Source organism: Colletotrichum paranaense (genome assembly GCF_030867605.1).
Source record: "Colletotrichum paranaense strain IMI 384185 chromosome Unknown Scaffold_14.1, whole genome shotgun sequence".
Taxonomy (NCBI): Eukaryota; Fungi; Ascomycota; class Sordariomycetes; order Glomerellales; family Glomerellaceae; genus Colletotrichum; species Colletotrichum paranaense.
The window spans coordinates 954,194-973,689 of record NW_026848972.1 but is presented as its reverse complement, the minus strand read 5'-3'; the positions used below and the strand labels follow the sequence as shown (position 1 = coordinate 973,689).

Here is a 19,496-nt window from a genome sequence, read left to right as displayed (position 1 = left end):
AACATCTATACATACTACACGCACGATGAAAAGTCAGGCACGCGAAAACTGCATTACTACATAGTAGAGCTAGGAACGATCCTGTTTGACACTTCGTCCGACGGCTTTGTTGTCGTCGGCTGCGACTGCTCGACAGTCTTGATTACCCGCGCCGGGTTGCCCGCCACGCATACGAAATCCGGCACGTCCTTGGTCACGACGCTCCCGGCGCCGACGGTCACGCCCTTGCCGATGGTGATTCCGGGCAGTACGATGACGTTGCCGCCGAGCCAGCAGTCCTCACCGATGGTGATTGGCTTACCCGACTCTGGCCCGCGGGTGCCGTTGCGGAGACGGGGTTCCAGCGGATGTGTGCCGCTGTAGACTTTTTGAGAGGTTAGCTTAGGTAATTCGCGGGTCGCGGGTTGCGCCTGATGGGATATAGTAGAAGAGAGGAGAGAGGAGGGGGACTTACACGAGCAGTTTGGACCGATGAGGGTGCGGTCGCCCACGGTTATGAGACAGGTGTCTATCCATGTGCTGTTGGAGTTGACGTAGACATTCTCACCGAGCCTATTAGGCGGTGAGTACGAGGCACGCTTCACTTGGCTGTGGAGATCCGGGGGTGGGTGTCACATACTTGACATTGTAGCCGTAGTCCATCTTTATCGGGGTATCGATCCACGGGTAGTCTTCAAGCAGGGCATCGTCCTCATGATGGCGGAGACGTGGCGGAGGGAGAGGGATCGTGTCCCGGTTGATGCTGGGTGGGTTCTCAAGTCAGATCCGTTCACTCGTTATGCTAGGTACGGAGTACACATGAGGTAATGCAAAGTTGCGGGGGACAAGGGAAGCTCTCAAAAGGTCTGGAAAGTTGCCGATACCCAAATGATGCGGGGACACGGCGACACGCGCAAATAGAACCGGGGGGTGGAGATAGTGAAACAGATAAATAGAGAAAAGAGAGAAGGGACTCACTCTTTCCACATGCCAACGAGGGTACGGCGGCTGACATCACCAGCGTTGTTTAGCTTGTCGCAGGCGGCTTTGCAGCGTTTCCTGTCGGCGATGAGATCCGGGGTAAAGGCCCAGTAGAGCTCGCCGTTTCTCATGCGCCTCCTGTTTTCTTCCTTGTCGATGGTGCGGATGTCCATGGCTACGTCTTGGAGGATGAGCATGTGGGATGTGTCTTTTGTACGCGGTCGCGCGTAAGGTATGTATGTGTAGGGGACGGAGGTATGAGTTGAAGTGTGTTTATGTTTGCCAAGCTTGTGTAAGGCGAGGTAAAGCGAGGTGAGGTGAGGTAAGTTCAGAATGGGGGTCAGGGGAATCTGGGGTGGAAACAACCGACTTGTCGGTGAGTTAACAAGAAGAAGGATATCCACAGAGATGGACAAGGGGGGGATGATGAGGAGGAATGTAATTGATGGATGGAAGAAGCGAGAACAAGGTGTTTCTATTGAAGACGGGGTCGTTTGGGAAAACCTAGAGCACACCCCACGACTTTTTGTATGATGAGGAGGAAGAGGAAAAGGGTCTCTATGGAGGAGTATGCAGTAGTGTAGGTACGGAGAGTAAAGTAGTGTGTATTGGATCTCGGATGCCAATTGCCGGCCGTTGTCGAGCTATGGCAGTAGTCTGGTAGTTTAATTCACGAGCTGGCAACCCTGAAGAAAGAGGCATTAAAGGATCAAGTGACCAATTGAAGCAATGGAGCTAGGAAGAAGAAGGGAAAGGGAAGAGAGCCCAGAGGCTACGCAGCAGAGCTAAAGGTGGATGATCTGGTCGGTGAACCCGAAGCAAGGTACGTGTAAACGGGGACGGGGGGGAGACGAAGAAAGAAGGGGACCAGACCTGGACCATGTTGGTTGCTGGTGCTGCTCCTCCCCAGTGCCACCCCTCCCAAAATGGGAAAAAGAAGCAGCTGCCAGCAACAGCAGTATTTTGCACGACACCTAAGAGCAGTCAGTCAGTGTACGAAGTATCCGCAGGTGTTCAAAGCGCATCGATGGCCGCGGGGGCTCCACGCACTTGCGTCACCCGCCCCCCTTAACTCGGCCCGCGCTCGCGCTTGGCCTTACCCGCGTCAACTCTGTGTGTGTGTGCACCAGACAGACACGACGCACTCACTCCAGGTCGTCATCTCTATCCGTCTGTCTCTATCTGTCAGCCACAGCAAAACATTGTTTGCCAGATTCCGTTTCTCCCGTCCCTCCCTTGTATTCTTCCTCGTTAAATACCTAGGGCAGGGAACTGTTGAAGAACCCATTGAGTAGAACAGTCTTACCTGACATCACAACGGGAATAACCTCAGCATCCTCTAGCTGGGCTGAGGTGGAGAGACTAACGCTGAAAAGAAAAGGTGGGGGACGACATCTGATTCCGCATCTTGGATTCCACAGTCTGCGCAGTACAGAAAGAAGGATCCAACGTCTGTGCAGTCTCACGTCCACATCTCCACGATTCTTACTAGGATAGTACATACTCGAATACCTCCGAGAATTGCAGCAAACGACCGGGAGAACGCACCCCATCACCCACACTGGACGTCGGAGTCTCGCAATTCACGAATCCGAGAGACTCCGTTTCCACGCATGTGGCTGACGAACGCCGACTTCATACTTCGCTTTTACTACCTAGTTCACTCCATCGCAAACCCATCACAAGCCCACCGCCACAGAAACGCCATGTTCTGAACTCGAACAGAGTTACCAGCACTGCCAAGTTTTTCGTTTACCTCTTTGCCCTTCTTCCCGCTTTTCCCTTTCGTCGCAACTATCCGTAGACGTCTGTGTCAGTGTTGCAAAAAACGGGAAACCTGGGCTCGCATTGGTTCTTCTCGCATGTAAATGACGGCCACAAAAGAAGCTAGAGCCAACTTGCCCCGCCACAAACAGCGCTCTTCCAGTCTCAACGTCGTTCCGCGGCTCGTTGAGGCTCTGTTTTTTCTCGCAACGTAAACTCTGCCACACTCGCATCTGCCCTTTGCCGTATCCCGCATCCCGCGGCCACCACCACAACTCTGCATGTGGGCTCCCGAGTGGCTTAAACCGACCTGCTTGGATTCACAGAAACATCAGATCAACGCATCTTTCACACAAGTCAGCCAGCCACAACCATGTCGACTTTCCGTCGGGTGTAAGTACCTATCTGCCTTGCCTAGTACCTATCTCTACCTTTCCCTGCTTTCCCTTTCTCGTCTTGCTTCAACCAGAGCCGCAAACTCAGCCACACCACACTCGGTCCCGGCATCAATCGCAAGAATACCGCCCCGATCTCCCGTACCCCGTTTCCTCTCTGCAAATGTCCGGTCCCGTACCGTCCTGTCCTGTTCTGTCCTATCCCTGGTGGGAGGTGAAGTGAGGCGAGCAAATGTGGCTGCGACCTTGACGTCCTCGGACACCTCCAAAGGACGTCCAGTTCTGTGAACCTCTTTCTGCCCCTCAACACCAAGACCCCCACCATCGCCATGTCTTCACGCACGCCCATGAACCCCCTCTACTCCCAACCATCAAACCTCCCGAACCGCAACCACAACCGCCACAAAGACTCCCAAGCTAACATTCCCCCCAGCGACGCCCGCCCCCAGGACCCCCCAATCCCAGGAAAAGAATACTACCCAAACCAACCAAAATCCCTCGCCGGCATCGCCCTCCGCGCCTTCCTCCTCGGCACAACTTTCACCCTCGGCCTCCTCTCCCTGTCCCTCCTCCTCCTGACCACCTCATCCCCGCTCTGGCGCCTCCCCTTCTTCCTCTCCGCCCTCTCCCTCTTCCACTTTCTCGAATTCTACACAACGGCAGCCTACAACACCCCGCAAGCGACAGTCCACGCCTACCTCCTGACAGCAAACTGGCCCGCCTACGCAATCGCCCACGCAACAGCCTTCCTAGAGTGCCTCCTCACGAACCTCGTCTTCCCCGACAGCGTCTGGGCGCCCTTCGGTCTCCGACCCTTCTTCCTGATTGCAGGTCTGCTTCTGGTCGGGCTGGGCCAGACGGTCCGCTCCGCGGCCATGGTCACGGCGGGCCAGAGCTTCAACCACACCATCCAGCACTACCGCGCAGAGTCCCATGCCCTCGTCACGGGCGGCGTGTACGCCTACTTTCGGCACCCTTCGTACTTTGGCTTCTTCTGGTGGGCTATCGGCACGCAGCTCGTCATGGGGAACGTGGTGTCGCTGGTGGCGTACGCCGTCGTGTTGTGGTACTTTTTTTCAAAGAGGATACGACACGAGGAGGAGCTGTTGGTCAGGTTCTTTGGACAGGATTATGAGGACTATCGCAAGCGTGTCGGGACCATGATTCCCTTTTGCGGGTAGTTAGTATGGGCTCGTCATGGCACGCAACTTGAAGAACGACATGTTGAGCCAACTGCCAATTATTGTGTTTTGTCTAAAACCCAGAAATCATAGTGTACACAGAAAAGAGTACCAGGCCAACGCCGTGCCCCATTTGACGATTGTTTTCGCGAGTTACGAGCTTGCAACCGAATTACAGGCCATTTGCCTGCTGACGCTGCCGTACTTGGCCTGCCACGCGTAAAAGTACATCAAAGCTGCAAAGGGCTGCCCGAGGATGGTAAACGAGACCCAGAAAATGCAGTTGCCGAGCATGCGACCCGTGGGAGACTGCATCTTTTCCAGAGGGGTGGTGAGGGCAATAAGGGGAAGTTGGAAGAACATGCCCGCAAAAGCAACACCTGTTTTTCTTTGTTAGCCGACTGACTGTACGAGTATTTCCCCCGGGACGACTTACCAATAATGTTATGTGTCGGGATACCAACAAGAACCTCGTGCAGGACGGCAGACGCGAAGAAGACGGCCAGTTGCGCGGCCCTTGGGCTCCATCCTCGGCCAATGAGGGGTGAGTAGACATGACGCTTGAAGTACTGGTATACGGGCTTGTTCCACAATCGCCAGTATGCACCCAAGCTCTCGCTGTTCCACCAGTCCTCGTAGAAACACCGGTCACCGAACCGGGTAACTTCGGCGAGAGCGTTGAGAAACGATTGGAAGAGGGCAAAAAAGCCGGCGAGCCAGATGACCAGAGAAATCGTCGATAGTTTCATCAGCCGCTCGAGAATCTTGGGGACGTCCAGAGAGGCAATCTTATCGAGAGAGTTGATGAGGACAGGCGCGGCGTACTGGGCGCTAGCGAACCAGATAAAGACACCCAGGCCAAATACTTCTGCCATGCGCTTCGCGACAAAGACCCATCTGATCTTGTCCGTCCTCGGATACGCGGGCTGGTAGACCAATGTCGGTGCCCACCAGAAGTATGCCAGGTTGTGCATCGAAATGTTCTGAGGATACGGGCACTGCTGGTATATTTCGGGCATGGCGGCAAGTTCGCCCTTGACAGGATGCAAGTAGGCATGACGCAGATCTCGGTTCGTAAAGGCGTACGACGCTGTCTTGAGCCAGACGATGATGGCGTGGAGCTCAGTCAGGGTGCCGATCAAGGGGTGATGAATGTGGAAGTACACGACGTAGGATGTAACGGTCAGAGCGAGAGTGATGTTAACGGCGTGGATCCAAGCGATAACCTTCCAGGTCGAGTCAAACCTCGCGCGCTGGTCCTCTGTTGGGCTGGCGGCTCCGTCTTTCGATTTCGCCCGCAGGCCCCTTGCTTGCTGGGCGGCAGCCAGTTCGATTAGGTACGCGGCGATAAGATGACAAGGGATCAGAAGATATAAGCCCAAGCCGAGAGCGAGATCTTGCTGGCGGAAATCGTGGCAGCGAACACAAATCAAGACTCCGTACTACAAGCGCCTGATTAGTGAGGTGTGTCTACATATCAAGAACAATTCATTGAAGCCTACTTTTTGAATGTTCTCCATCATCAGACGAAGATTACCGACAACTATGCCTGGTTAGCTAATGCCATTTAAGGAGCTCCGGCATCGGCTCGACGTACTGAGTACAATAATCATTAAGTTCCTGAAGCCAATGAAGCTCGGGGCCGTGTTAGAGTCATGGCTCAGGGTTGATGGGCGCGATTTGGAGTGGACGGCAGCGACGTGTCTGTATTTCTTTTGAATAGCCCTCCTCAGCTCGTCGGTCGTGCGGTTGGTGTCGGGTGTAGTCGGCTTGACGGCGGCCTTGGGGTTGGAGGTGCCATTGGAGGTGCCATTGTGCTTGTTACGCAGAGAGGAGGAGGTAGTGGTGGTGCTTGAGCTCTCAAGGCTCGTCACCGTGGCCGTGTTCATGACGGGCAAGACGTCCTTGGAGCTATTAGGTCCTCAACAAGAATGTAAGAGAGAGAGGAGGAGGAAAAAAGGAAAAGCGGCCGTAGTGGATGACGAGGGGGAAAGATGGGTGAAAGTATAAAGTGAGGAGACGTGTAGGTAGGCTGTCAGGGAAGAGCTATGTATATGCAATGCAGGGAGTGAAGTGGTGGCAAGCGCGATAAGATATCGGACTCGTTAGTATAGATCTCTAATGCAAGACACCGCGCGCGGCCGGGTCAGGCAAGATGAAGAGTACGGATTGACTTTGTAGCCGGCGTTTCCAAAGGGAAAACGGACGGCGCCCGCGAATCGATTTGAGCTCCTTTCAGAACTGAGGAGAAGCTATTTTATCTGGATTGGATGGTCCAGGTAGGGCGCATTGGCTTTTTGGCTGTGCCTGGTGAGGGGCAATGGCTGAGGTGCAGGAAAATGATTGAGTGGTGAGGTAGCTTTAAAGAAGGGGGTACGTCAAGGCACAGGGGGGGAAAGGTAAGTGAGGTATGTAGTCGGAGGGAAAACCAGGTGGAGGAAGCTAGGCCGACGCCATTAGGTCTTGTAGCGTGGGGATTCGTTCATCAACGTGGAGGAATGATGGAAGAGGAGGCGCGCTGACGACAAGAATGCAGACGGCGTGCAGGACGGGCCAGTTGAAGAGATGCGATGCAGAGAACTGATCAGAGACATGGAAATGCAGGAGAGATGAAGTAAACAAAACAGAATTTACGAAAAAGAGAGAGACGAGTGACGACGGGCCAAGGTACTAAGGTAAGGTAAGGTAGATACGATGGCACGGCCCATTGGGGCGGGATTGGAAGGGGGGACCTTGAGAATGTCAGGGTCGTTGAGCTGTCTGACCCGGAACCTGGCTGGATCAACGGAGAGCGCCTCAAAGCCAGCGCTAATGCATGACCGCAGAGAAGGAGACAGCCCAGAGAGACAGAGAGCAAAAAGCCCGTTGTGTTTAAAATCACCCAACACATCCTGCATCCTGACGCCGCCAGCCTAGGCAAGTTGAGGCCTTGAGAGAGAGAAAAGTCGCATGCATCCAATGCACGCCAAGGGTCTCTACGGCTTCACGGATAGTGACGGCGATCCCCGGTGGCAGCTCTGAGTGGTCCAACATGGGGTTCACCTCGTGGGTCCAGGGAACTTGGGAGTCAGAGTCTAGAGAAAAACGAGGAGGGAGCCGTGGCTTTGCAACTGAAAAATCACATGTGAAAGTGCCTGACTGACTGGGCAGTGGGGAGAGGGGCCAGAAGACATCGCACCTTGCCATAAATTATCACCTCACGAAGAATCGCGGGATATTTTTGGGCATTCGAGGCATGGGAATGGGAAATTTGGGACATGGGCGCCCCGATATTGGCCCGGATAAGAAAACCGATAAAAACCGTGGGCCGTCGACCTTCCCGGGAAGTGAACGGGTACGTACCCAGGCTGCATTAGCTCATCGACCGAAATTGACGACGTTGGAAGGGACGTGCCTCTGTGCATCCTTCCTTCAGTCCACAGCAGAGCTCCCAGCTCCCAGGGTCATGTGACCGCGAGAAAAGTAGCTGGCCTGTGCACGCGTCGCGGTCGTTTTCACTGTCATTGGCGACGTACCAACCTCGTGGAACCGAACAATGCTGAAGCTCCCTCACCAACAAGCGCCAATTCACATTTTACTGAAATTTCGGGGTTTATTTCATCAGCCATAAACTACATATGAGCTCAATATCAACAAAGAGAAATTGCGAAACCCTCATGAGAGTTTAAAGATGGCGTATGATCCTCGAGGGGATCACCATGGCAGGAGAGGAGGAGGAGGCCCAGGCGGTGATGGAGAGGGTCAAGATGGCGGTTTCGTGAGAGCCAGGGGTCGACGTGAGTTTTTACCTAGATTCTCTAGCACGACCTCATGCGTAGAATACCAAGAGTGGAAGCCCTCAGTCTACATGATGAGAGACAGGGGCGAACACCATCTGGACTTCTCATCTCAAACTCCTGCGCGGTTGAGACGAAGACTAGCTTCCACGAGCATATAACTGACATCCCCAGGTCCTGTTACTGATTATGGCTCAACCGTCGCCAACTGGATGCGCCATCGCTCGCCACTTGACGGCGATGCATACACCGGAGAAGTCGAGAGGCCAAGTGCCAGCTTCATCGTTGACGTGAGTCCTCTACAAGGTCGACTTCTCCTCATCTGCATCCCTGACACTAACATGCTCACAGTTCATACCACCCGCCGCGAGGAGGACAGATCCCGGTGACACAATCCCAGTGAAGCACCTACACTCATCACTGAACAAGATCAAGCACCCGGTCAACGTCGTCCGGTGGACGCCAGAAGGACGCCGCCTGTTGACCGCGTCGAGCAGCGGAGAGTTCACATTATGGAACGGTACCGGATTCAACTTTGAGACCATCATGCAGGCCCACGATTCCGCCATCAGAGCTCTCGCCTATTCTCACAACGACGACTGGCTCATCTCTGCCGACCACGACGGAAGCGTCAAGTACTGGCAGCCCAATTTTAACAACCTTCAGAGCATCGCCGCACATAACGATCCGGTCAGAGACCTCGCATTCAGCCCCAACGACTCCAAATTCGTCACTGCATGCGACGACTCGACGCTCAAAATTTTTGATTTTGCTGGAGGAGTGGAGGAGTCGACCCTCAAGGGCCACGGCTGGGACGCCAAGAGCTGCGACTGGCATCCGACAAAGGGCTTGTTAGTATCAGGCTCAAAAGACCATCTGGTCAAGCTGTGGGATCCCAGGACAGGCCGGTGCCTGACCACCCTCCACGGCCACAAAAACACAATCACAAAGACGCTGTTCGAAAAGGTCCAGGGCGACTGCCTGGCAACGTCAGCACGAGACCAGACGGCCCGCGTCTTCGACCTCCGAATGATGCGCGACATCTGCCTGCTCAAGGGCCACGAAAAGGACATTTCGACCATCGCCTGGCACCCAGTCCACTCCAACCTCCTCAGCACAGGCGGCCATGACGGCTCCCTGTACCACTACATCCTTGACGAGCCCAACACGCCCGCCGGTCACGCAAACTCCGTAGCTCCCTACGACAGCTCCGACCCGTCGACGACCCCGGCGCAGACGATATATCCCGCCCACAAGGTCCCCTTTGCCCACGACTTTGCCATCTGGTCTCTCGACTGGCACCCGCTAGGCCACATCCTCGCCTCGGGCTCGAATGACCGCATCACGCGCTTCTGGTCTCGCAAGCGGCCCGGCGACGCAGACGTCTTCCAGGACCGCTACCACGTCGGCGAGGCCGCCGCCGAGGCCAACGGTACATGGGACCGCCGCGGCGGGCGCCGCCAGCGTCAGGAGGAGGAGGAGATGGAGATGGAAGACGAGATGGACGGCCTCGTCGACCAGAAGATGCCTCTCAAGCAACCCATGGTCCCTGGGTTCCCAGGCCTCCCTGGTCTTCCTGGACTACCGGGCCTACCGGGCCTCTCGATGCCGCAGAACGGCGGCGCAGGCGGTCCCGTCCCGCCACCGCCGATGATCCCCGGTGTCGGCGGCGCAGGTGGCGCACCCCCTCCGCCCCTACCCTTCCCCCTGCCCGGGCTAAACGGTGCACCGCCGCCGCCGATGATCCCAGGTCTCCCCGGCGGCATCGACCCGAGCAACCCAGCCGACCTGGCCAAGATTGCCGAAATGATCCAAAAGGCCGGCGGCACCTTACCTCCCCCGCCACCAGGTGGCTTCGCGCCGCCGCCCGGCATGGTGCCGCCGCCGAATTTCGTGCCGCCGCCCGGGTTCCCGCCCATGCCCATGTCCATGCCGCCGCCTCCCGGCGCGAACAACAACAACCACAGAGACCGCGACGACGGTGGCCGTGGCGGCAGGCGGGCGCCGCTTCCTAGTCAGGAGGAGAGTCTGAAGCAGGAGCAGCGACGTGGGAACTATACGCGGTCCCGTTAGGAGAGCGAAAATGTAGTAGAATTGGGGCGGGCGTAGGGGGCGTGGAAACCGCAAACGGGTGGTAGGAAGGCAAAATACGACTCGGAAGTCGTTGATTTGGATTTCTCCGGCACTCGGCGGTCCTTTCAGTGTACGAATAGTGGCTTTGAGGAGGAAGTAACGGGTTGATGATACCCTGGCGCTGGAGGGGAACCAAAAAACACACAAGTCAAGTCACGGTACTCGAGGAACTCTACATCTTTGGACAATGTGATGATATACGTATGCGAAGGCATGCTATCGACAACTGTCGACTGACCAGGCTTGTCTAGTGTACATGTGCCCCACTGCTTGTGGCTTGGGATCCCTTCGCATGATGCTTGTGTCGTAGCTCTGTGTATACAAATATGCGATGCAGCCGACCCCTGGTCTGTTTCTGCCTCTCTCTCTCCTCGGTCGCTTCCCCCTTTCAAGGTACAGTGATGGTACATATGTGAAAGCAAAGGACAACTATGGAGAGCCAACTCGGCCTCATGCTAAATCCCCGCCAAATAGAAGAAACCCCAACGGTCCATATCGGAAAGCAACCTCCCCACGCACTCCTCCGTGATCCTTCAGCAACCCCGCCGATCCATTCTATGAACGGCCCTTGCCGCCACCACCAATCTGCTTCTGCCTATCCGCGTACTCCTTGACGACAATTGCGCACGTCGCCTCGGTACAGAGCCTCTTGCGGCGCTGCGGCGCAAGCTTGCTCGCAAACTCGAGTCCCGCAGCGCGCTCCACGGCCTCGAGCGGCATCTCAAACTCTGATAGCGGCTTGCTGTTGGGGATGGGCGCGTTGGGCATCACAAAGGCGCCAATGGCGACGTTGCCGCCGGCTTTCCCGTCCTCGGCGAAGATGACCTTGTAAAAGTGCGTCGGCACAGCGACGTTGGGCGGGTTGCCGATGACCTCGTATTTGGTGTACCACTTGCCGTCGACGGGGTCGCGCTTGGGGAGGTACAAGGGTCCGGTGACGATGCGGACAGACGGGTACCGCGTCGTCAGGCGGCGGCAAAAGTCCTCGAAGTGGGCCCAGTAATCGCGGTTGAAGCCGTCGCCGACCTGCGGGCACATGTTTGTGAGGTAAAAGGTGTCGTCCATGGCCTTTTGGGACCACTTGCAGTCGGCGGCGGGGACCTGGTGGCCGCGGTCGTAGCCGCTGCGGAAGTAATCCTTGAGCTTGGCCTGGAACTTTTCGGGGACGGAGGCGTCTTCGAGGAAGACGCTGTGCTTGCGGTCGCCGTCGCGCTGGGCGAGGGAGGCGGGTGTGATGTGCTCGACGACGTAGTGCGGGTTGCGGGTGCGGCGGTCGAAGGAGGAGACGAGCCCTTGCCGGGTCGCGAGGTCAGCTACGGGACCCGGGAAGCCGTATTCGAAAATGCCTGCTGGGTCGACGGGGCTGCCTGACGCTACGGGAACGGGACCCGGGCCGCCGGAGGGTGAGGGAGGGAGCGGGACGGCGTTGGGGTTGGTGAAGACTTGGGTGCTAGGGACGGGGACGGTGGGAGCTGTCGAGAAGGAGGAGGTTGTCGTCGGTGCCGTTGTCGTCGCGGTGGGAGGTTGCTTTTGGGAGCGCATGGAGTAGATCGAGGCCGTGAGCGCGGCGCCGCCTCCGGCGCCTAGCGCCATGAGGGCGATGGAAGTGGTTTTCGACATGGCGACGGTTCGTTTCGTGGGGAGACGGTTTAGGCCTTTTTTTAAACCGTCTCTTGCAACTGACACGATACGATGGTGGGAGAGGGAGTTGGAAAAGTTGCCCGATTTCAAGGATCCGCTGTTGCTGACACTACTCTGGCCACGGGGCAAGGAGAAGAGGGCATGTGATGATGTTGCTGGTGTTGGTGTGGTGGGTGTCTCACCTCACGGGACGGGGATCTGGAGCTCGGAGCTGGAAAATTTTGGGCAACGGTCGGCAGCGCATAGCCCGGGGCGGCGATTTCCAGGGACCTACTCGGAAAAGGAACAGCTCAGTGCGGCAGCCGGCAGGAGATGCAGCCACGCAGCTTCCTTGTCCCGAGCATTTGCCGGCGTGAGGCAGGTGGACCGTGGATGTGGGGTGGGAAGGAAACCAGAGCAGGGGCCCATGGGAAAAGTTGAGGTCGACGACTTCGGTGTGACATACTCACCGTCGTCAGTATCTCGGTGAGGGCGGGGCCTTGCGGATGACCAAATCCCAGTCTCCGATTCGCGGCGCATTTCTGCCCTGCGCGCGCGACGTAAACTCTCTTTTTGGAGAGGGATCCTGGCCTACTGGCATCAAGCATTCAAATAAGACACAACATTAGCATGCCGCTTCAACCACAATTGCAATACAGATCTTTCACGTGTTGCGCAGTCTTCTCTGTTAGCAGGGCGCTTCGGGCGGCTTCAGTGAGTTGGCGGCTAGCGCACATCACGGGGCTCGAGGAATAAGGTACTTCGTAAGGTCAGGTATGGTACGTGGATACCTCGTCCCGCCATCCGGGTTCTCAAAGCCAAGACTTGATCCATTCACGGATGTGAGCTGTCAACATACCTTGACTCGGTCTGGGACATGGGCGAGGGATCCCTAACAAAGGGGCGAACAATAGCACCGTTCTGCGTTGTTTCGTGACTTTGCCCGGCTCAGCAGGATCGAAACAACCTACGTTCTCAGTGTACCTAGTGTTGGCTGGTTCATCGCTTCAACTCTCGTTAGAAAAAGAGCCGCATGTTTCCTGCATCAGAAAGGAAGAAAAGGTGGGTTGCTTTCGGGGAGGGTCAGACGGCAAGCTGCAGGGCGGCAATCGACTAAAAGAAGGATGAATAAACCTAGTAGCACCAGCCTGTAGGTACGAGACCAAAACAGAAGAAAGCATGCAAGTAAGAATGGAAGGGAAACGGACTCTGTCGGGACATGAGACTCCCTCATAATACTAATCAGTAAGGTGACGAGTCTGACTGGGAAAGGCCATCAAGGTTCTCAAAATCCGGTGCAAGAAAAGCCCATGAAAAAGGCAGGCCCATAAGGTCCCCCCCCCCCTCCCCAGCCATGGACCATCACTGGGAAACAACGCACCGGCCCCGCCAACAGAGCCAGAGCCAGAGCCAGATTCAGCGCCCCCGAATCCACGTCCCACGCAGGTGGAAAGCTTAAGGCGCAGAAGTCTCTCCCAGTCTCCCCACCAGTCTGCGCGCAAAGACGCATTTGATCTACTAGCGGCCATCGACATCACCACCTTACCTTATTCTCTCTGCAACATTACCGTACACTCCTTCGTTCCCTAGACCTACGCCTTCACTTCTCCTCCTCGCTCCTCTTCTCTCCTCTCCTCACCAACCCGTGGCGAATACCTTCAAGGCTTCACCTTAGCACCTTGATATCCTTTCATACACCAGCTATCCTACCTGGGTCTTCCACGACCAACCTACGTACCGTACACCACTTGCGATTCAACCGGGTCCTTGCGCACATACAACCTTACCCTACGTCAGAGGCCTGCCGCTCTGCAGCGGACGCAGCCACCTAAACCATATACCGTATTCAAATTCCTGGGATTGCGACGACACTCGAGAACCATATAGGTCGAATCGCATACGAGAAGAACATCAAATTACGCATCCCATTCTGCATGCGCCGAGCACACAGGCATCCTACAGCCATCGATTGGAGGTGTTGAGCTGAGCTGCCCATCATGGAGTCGACGGAACTTGACAACGACACCAGGGGGTGGATTATGTGCATCGTGAGCGGAATAGGTGGGTGATCAAACACGCACTGCGTCCTGCCTTGGCCTCCTACGACGAACATGGGCTAACCTGTTGCTTGCTTGACAGCTTGTGTCGTGGGCGCATCTATCATCTGTGTCGACCTCGTTATACGATACCTCCCCGGGAAACGCAACTTTAGGATACAAGACAGCAATGCCTTCCTGGCATGCTCTCTAAGTCTGAGTTTCGGTGTCATGGTGGGTTGAACCCCAGAAGCTCACGCAATTGGATTCTGGCGAACGCATACTGACTTTATTCTTGCAAAATAGCTTTACTCAGCGTTAAACAACATGCTCCCATCCGCAAAACAATACCTTAAGGAGGATGGCTTCCAAGACCAGATCGCTGGGTTCCTTATCATGGCCTGCTTCATTGGAGGCTTTGTTGGCATTCAGGTCATTTCACGCCTACTGCATCAGTACATGCCATCTCACGTTGTCGATTGCGATCACACGCATGACCATAACGAGACCGATACCCGATCGCGCAGCCAGAGCAGAAAGACTTCTTTGTATACCTCTAGTCGCCGCTCTTCTCGACGGCCGCTTGTTGATAGAATAGCAAAGAATGGCCACGCTACCGAGTCTACACCACTTCTGAATGGAGAGGTTGCACACGAGAACGGCGCACCACCCATGGCGAAGCGCCATGCCTCGAGTAGGGGCAATCTGAGTCTCAGCACCAATCACGCTACTCCTACGACCCAACCCTCGCGAAGCCGTGGCCCCACCGTGGATAGACGACCGTCCATGGCCCAAGTCCAACAGCGGGTCATGTCCTTCGTCAAAGACACGAAGACGAATTGCGACGAAGAGGGGCCATGCTTTGGATACACGGATCCTTGTGGTCAGGAGTGCTTCAAGCACCTGAACGGCCGCTCGACATCCACATCAAAGCCTCCGGCTATCCTGCGCACCAATACAGGGCACTTCTACGCTCATAGCCATACGGATTTGGAAGACTTGGAAGAGGGTGGTTCCTCGTGTAACTCTCCAATCAGTGGGACAATGCGAACTAGCCGCGCAGCTTCGAGGGAACCTCTGCCGGTGCCGGAGCACGATGAGACGCGTCACCACCACGACCACAGTCACAGTCACAGTCATGGCCACGATCAATCGCATCACGATCATGACGCTCACGGTGACGGCGAACACGCGGACGAAGATGTCGAGGCGCAACATCATCATCACGTACCTACCAATGCCTTCCTCTCTCTAGGCTTGCAGACTTCAATCGCCATTGCGCTTCACAAGTTCCCAGAGGGTTTCATTACTTACGCAACGAACCACGCAAATCCGGCACTGGGTTTCAATGTCTTCATGGCGCTGTTCGTCCACAACATCACTGAAGGATTTGCCATGGCACTGCCGTTGTACATGGCGCTTGGGAGTCGCATGAGGGCTATGTTCTGGGCCGCGATCCTCGGTGGCCTTAGCCAGCCTTTGGGTGCGGGCATTGCTGTGTTGTGGTTCAAACTTGCGAAGCATACTCACCTCACGCCGAATGCTGTCTCTTACGCTTGCATGTTTGCCATTACGGCTGGAATCATGGTGAGCGTCGGCCTTCAGCTCTTTGTTGAGGCGCTAAGTTTGAACCACAATCGGAATCTCTGCATCTTTTTTGGTTTCATGGGAATGGCCTTGCTGGGCATCACAGGTGCCATCGCTTCTACGCATTGAAAAGACGGCGTGGCATTGGTAGGAACATCAAATTAAGAAATCAAACCTCTCTCAATCGGCGGCGTTAAGGACTGTTTATATTGGCGGGTACACATTTCAACAAGGATAGGCATTGACAAGGGTGGCAGGGCACACATGCATTTATACCATGGAATAGTCTACGGCTGTGCGGGTGCCAACTTTATAGACTGGATAGGTGGCTCAACATTGAGACTTCTCGTGAGCATTGGGCCTCTGGCCCTACCAGGTTGGATTGGGATTTGCTGCAACGCATCGACGACCGCTCGGAATTATAGATAATGGCCATCGAAGAATGACGTTTTAAATCATATTGACCTAAGTCTTAATTCCAAGAGCGATATGAGATTGTGAAATCCGAGTAATATTTGAAAGCAAGCATTCGCTCATCTCTGATGGTAATATGTGTGATATAGATCAAGGTAAAGTTCATGTGCTTTCATTAGCTATATGGAAGCCTATGTACGAGACAACATTGCAGACGTGATTCACTGCGAGACAACGTGAAAGCAAGAGAATTTCAAGTATCGCTGAACATTAGCCCTCCGACAATACCAAGGGCCAGGACTGAGAAGCAGAGGTAGAGACTGTTCCCCACGGGATTGGCACTGGTCAATCTACGCAGTAGATACCGACGAGAATTGAGTTCGAAGCGCGGGCCATCGTGGCTCACGCTCGGCTTGGGCTATGCCTTCGGCACTGCTTAGATCCAACGGTCTCTTTGCACCGCATTCCTCGGGATAAAAGAGACAGGAGCACGTGGACGGCCTGCTATACTAGATAGGCGATAGGCAGTGTGCGGATACAACATGCCATGGGCCAAACAAGCTGAGATACGCCAGTTTTTTTAGTTTTTTTTTTTAAACAAGAGAGGGTTCGAGAATAAGTGGCCGTGGGTCCCTAGCCACGCGCTCCCCTTGTCTTCTGACCCACGAGGAGCACGTCGAGGGTCATCCGAGTAAACACCGGTCGTACTGTAATCGTGAAGAGAAGAAGCACCACAAAATTTCCACTGTGAATTCGCAGCCAAAAAAGCGTAGAAACGCATGGCTTCTCTGAACTTTCACTGCCCCCCCCCCCCACTTTCATCCCGCCAAAGATCACAGAGCCAAGGGGTCTAGAGCTTGGGCCGTCCCTCAACTGCCATCCAATCACAGCTCAGACCACAGCGCGCAATGTAAACAAACGAAGCGGCCCCTCTCCAAAACATCCCCGTCGCGCTCTACGTACCGCAACCGCAGCCCAGAACCCCCATCCACTCCTCTCTCGCCTGACATCATCAACCCTTCCTCTTCCAAACCAGGGACTCGCTGGCTCGACTTCTTCCGTCTCTTTGCTCTCCTCTCGATCGTTATCGACATTCACGCATACGAACTTGACAATTCTCACTCGCAAACAGTCAACATGTCGTCGCCGCCTCGCCGTCGTTCGGCCCGGTTGGCCAGCACCAACACGCCCAAGGTAAGCAAACAGGCTACGCTCTTTGACCGCTTCTGTAAACAAACGGCGCGGCGCCTAACTCACACAATTTTTTTTTTCTTTATCTATAGCCGAAGGCCAAATCCACTCTGGCATCTGTTGCCGAACGCGATGATACTCCTCCTGCTCAAGAGGTCGCTGAGAGCCTGAATGCGCTCGTCGTCCCGAACCACGACCCCGCGACGCCCTCTTCCCACTCGAACATTAAGGCCCCGTTGTCGGAAATGCACCCGAGCAAGGTTCACCCCACCGCAGCACCTCCCTCCGCTACCTGGCTCGGCTTCAGAGATATGGACCCCTCAGACAAGAAGGCCGATCCTCAGGCGACGCCTTCCAAGACGCCATTCAAGGCCACGGGCGTCCCCGAGTCGCCCTTCACCTTCCGCATCGCCCAGCCTACCGGCGATAATGGCTTGAGCAGCGATGCCCAGCAGATGATGAACGAGCTGCGCGAGGAGGCAGCCAGAATCAAGGCCGAACTGCTGGCCAAGCGCGAGCTGGAGAGAGAGGACGAAGAGATCAACGGCCGCAGGATTGCCAAGGCCAGGGGCAAGTCTGGCCGCTTCAGCGCTGTCCACATGGCTGAGTTCAAGAAGATGGACTCTATCGAAGGTCATCCTTCAGCCTTCCGAGCCCAGCCTGGCCGGGTCACTCCTCTCAAGAGCCTGAAGCGGACTCAGTCCAAGGCGAACCTGGACGATACGCCTACGCAACCCAAGTCTAGTTTGAAGCGATCGCCCTCCAAGGCTAACCTGGATGACACGCCGACGCAGCCCAAATCTGTTCTGAAGCGATCTCAATCCAAGCCGAACGTCGACGATACGCCCACTCACCCGAAGTCGATCTTGAAGAAACCGTCCAAGATCAACTTGGGCATCCCCGATACGCCCTCGCAGCAGAAGTCTAGCCTCAAGCGCTCTCCGTCCAAGGCCAACCTGGACGATGCGGACTCCAGCAGTTCCACAAAGTCGACTCTTGGACCTCGACCCAAGTCTCGTATCTTTGCCAACATTGAACCGCCCTCATCAGTCAAGCGTATGCGACAGCGTTTCGAGGACGATGCCACCACTGCCCGGCCAGTTTCTCGCGACGGCAGCTCTCTCCCGCGTCCTAAGTCTAGCGGAACAGATGCGCCTACTGGCCTTCGATCTCAGCCCAGTCTGGCCTCCCTCACGAGCCCCACTGCATCTTCCCTGGCTCGCGCTGCTGGTTCCAAGATGCCCTTACCTGGCACTCTCACCAAGTCAGCCAGCAAGCCTGACCTGGGATCGCTCGTCAAGTCACCGTCAAAACCCGAGCTTGGAATCCTCAGAAAATCGCCCTCGAAGCCTGATCTGGGTGGTCTCACAAAGTCTGCCACTACCAACAACCTTGGTGCGCTGGAGAAGACGGCCGAGCTGAAACGCCGAATTGTGAGCCCCGGTCGCTTCGAAAGAGTCAAGTCGATTCTTCGTGGCGGAAAGGGAGCCTTGAACCAGACGAAGAGTGCTCTTCCCAAGCCCGCTTCTAGCATCTCCCAGACTCCTGCACCGCAGGCTGCAGAGAAGACGGTTCCCGCCGTTCCGTTCACGACTCCGCGAAGAAAGTTGTTTAAGAGAGTCGACTTCACCCCGGACACTAACCGAGCCGCCGATGTTCCGAATACAGTTGCACACCGAGCCTTTGCGAGCATAAGCCCTATCCGTAAGAATGGAGAGGTTGAGTACCCCAGCCTCGACGCCATGCTCGGAAACGGCAATGTCACCCAGCGAAAGAAGGGCGAGAATCTCTATCCCGAGCTGAATGTTGGAAGCCCGTCTGACAGGGCGACCGAGAACGCCAGTGAGAGCATCAAGCCTCTGCCTCCGACTGTACCTGGCACTTTCACTTTCCGCAGCGACCACACCATCCGGTTTGGTAGCGCCTCTCCGACTGGTTTCGGCTCGACTGCTGGACAGGCCAGTGTCCGTCATGTGCGAGCCTCGCTTGACATGCCGGGCAGCTTCCCCACTGGCCCCGAGTTCACCTCCAACAAGGAGAACAGGTCCCCCATGCAGTTCCTGGCTGGAAAGCCCCATGGAATGACCAACAAGAAGCGGGCTCGAGCTCGTGAAGAGGAAGGAGACCTTGAGGTGGATTCTGGTGATAGGGCCGGCAAGAGGCGCAAGGCCGAGCATGTACCCGAGGGCGATGCTCTCCTGGCTCCCAGACTGATGGGTGCTACCCCGGGCACAATTGGCAAGAAGCTTCAGAGCCCTCGCGTTGCTCAGTCGCCGAGTCCCACGAAGAAGCGTGGCGGTATGAGTCTGAGTCGACTCAACATGCTGGCAAAGCCAAAGGCTCGCAACTAAGGATACGAACAGGAAACGCCCGACAACTTGGTTGATCAAAAGGCACACTGCCACTTACATCAGTCTTGTTGGATTTGTATAATATGAC

General features: G+C 55.7%; 7 protein-coding genes across 7 annotated transcripts; 4 read left to right on the top strand and 3 right to left on the bottom strand.

Annotated features, from left to right (window-relative positions):
• Nucleotides 1-56: 56 nt before the first annotated feature.
• Nucleotides 57-1,157, bottom strand: CPAR01_14166 (galactoside O-acetyltransferase; the record flags this gene model as incomplete). The annotated part of the gene is made up of 4 exons (XM_060498417.1): nt 57-364; nt 455-552; nt 620-742; nt 958-1,157. The coding sequence occupies 4 exons, from the start codon at nt 1,155-1,157 to the stop codon at nt 57-59; spliced, it is 729 nt and encodes a 242-aa protein (XP_060343151.1).
• Nucleotides 1,158-3,448: 2,291 nt separating this feature from the next.
• On the top strand, nt 3,449-4,300 carry CPAR01_14165 (isoprenylcysteine carboxyl methyltransferase; the record flags this gene model as incomplete). The annotated part of the gene is made up of 1 exon (XM_060498416.1): nt 3,449-4,300. The coding sequence occupies one exon, from the start codon at nt 3,449-3,451 to the stop codon at nt 4,298-4,300; it is 852 nt and encodes a 283-aa protein (XP_060343150.1).
• Nucleotides 4,301-4,453: 153 nt separating this feature from the next.
• On the bottom strand, nt 4,454-6,189 carry CPAR01_14164 (MBOAT family protein; the record flags this gene model as incomplete). Its single annotated transcript, XM_060498415.1, has 4 exons — nt 4,454-4,680; nt 4,737-5,742; nt 5,803-5,843; nt 5,898-6,189. 4 exons carry the CDS (start codon nt 6,187-6,189, stop codon nt 4,454-4,456), a joined length of 1,566 nt encoding a protein of 521 aa, XP_060343149.1.
• Nucleotides 6,190-7,970: 1,781 nt separating this feature from the next.
• Nucleotides 7,971-10,149, top strand: CPAR01_14163 (WD domain-containing protein; the record flags this gene model as incomplete). Its single annotated transcript, XM_060498414.1, has 3 exons — nt 7,971-8,076; nt 8,251-8,366; nt 8,428-10,149. 3 exons carry the CDS (start codon nt 7,971-7,973, stop codon nt 10,147-10,149), a joined length of 1,944 nt encoding a protein of 647 aa, XP_060343148.1.
• Nucleotides 10,150-10,764: 615 nt separating this feature from the next.
• CPAR01_14162 (DNA/RNA non-specific endonuclease) lies at nt 10,765-11,829 on the bottom strand (the record flags this gene model as incomplete). The annotated part of the gene is made up of 1 exon (XM_060498413.1): nt 10,765-11,829. The coding sequence occupies one exon, from the start codon at nt 11,827-11,829 to the stop codon at nt 10,765-10,767; it is 1,065 nt and encodes a 354-aa protein (XP_060343147.1).
• Nucleotides 11,830-13,826: 1,997 nt separating this feature from the next.
• On the top strand, nt 13,827-15,581 carry CPAR01_14161 (ZIP Zinc transporter; the record flags this gene model as incomplete). The annotated part of the gene is made up of 3 exons (XM_060498412.1): nt 13,827-13,890; nt 13,969-14,099; nt 14,172-15,581. 3 exons carry the CDS (start codon nt 13,827-13,829, stop codon nt 15,579-15,581), a joined length of 1,605 nt encoding a protein of 534 aa, XP_060343146.1.
• Nucleotides 15,582-16,757: 1,176 nt separating this feature from the next.
• On the top strand, nt 16,758-19,408 carry CPAR01_14160 (uncharacterized protein; the record flags this gene model as incomplete). The annotated part of the gene is made up of 2 exons (XM_060498411.1): nt 16,758-17,060; nt 17,150-19,408. Coding segments are annotated over 2 exons (2,562 nt in total), but the record flags the coding sequence as incomplete, so codon positions are not given.
• Nucleotides 19,409-19,496: the final 88 nt, after the last annotated feature.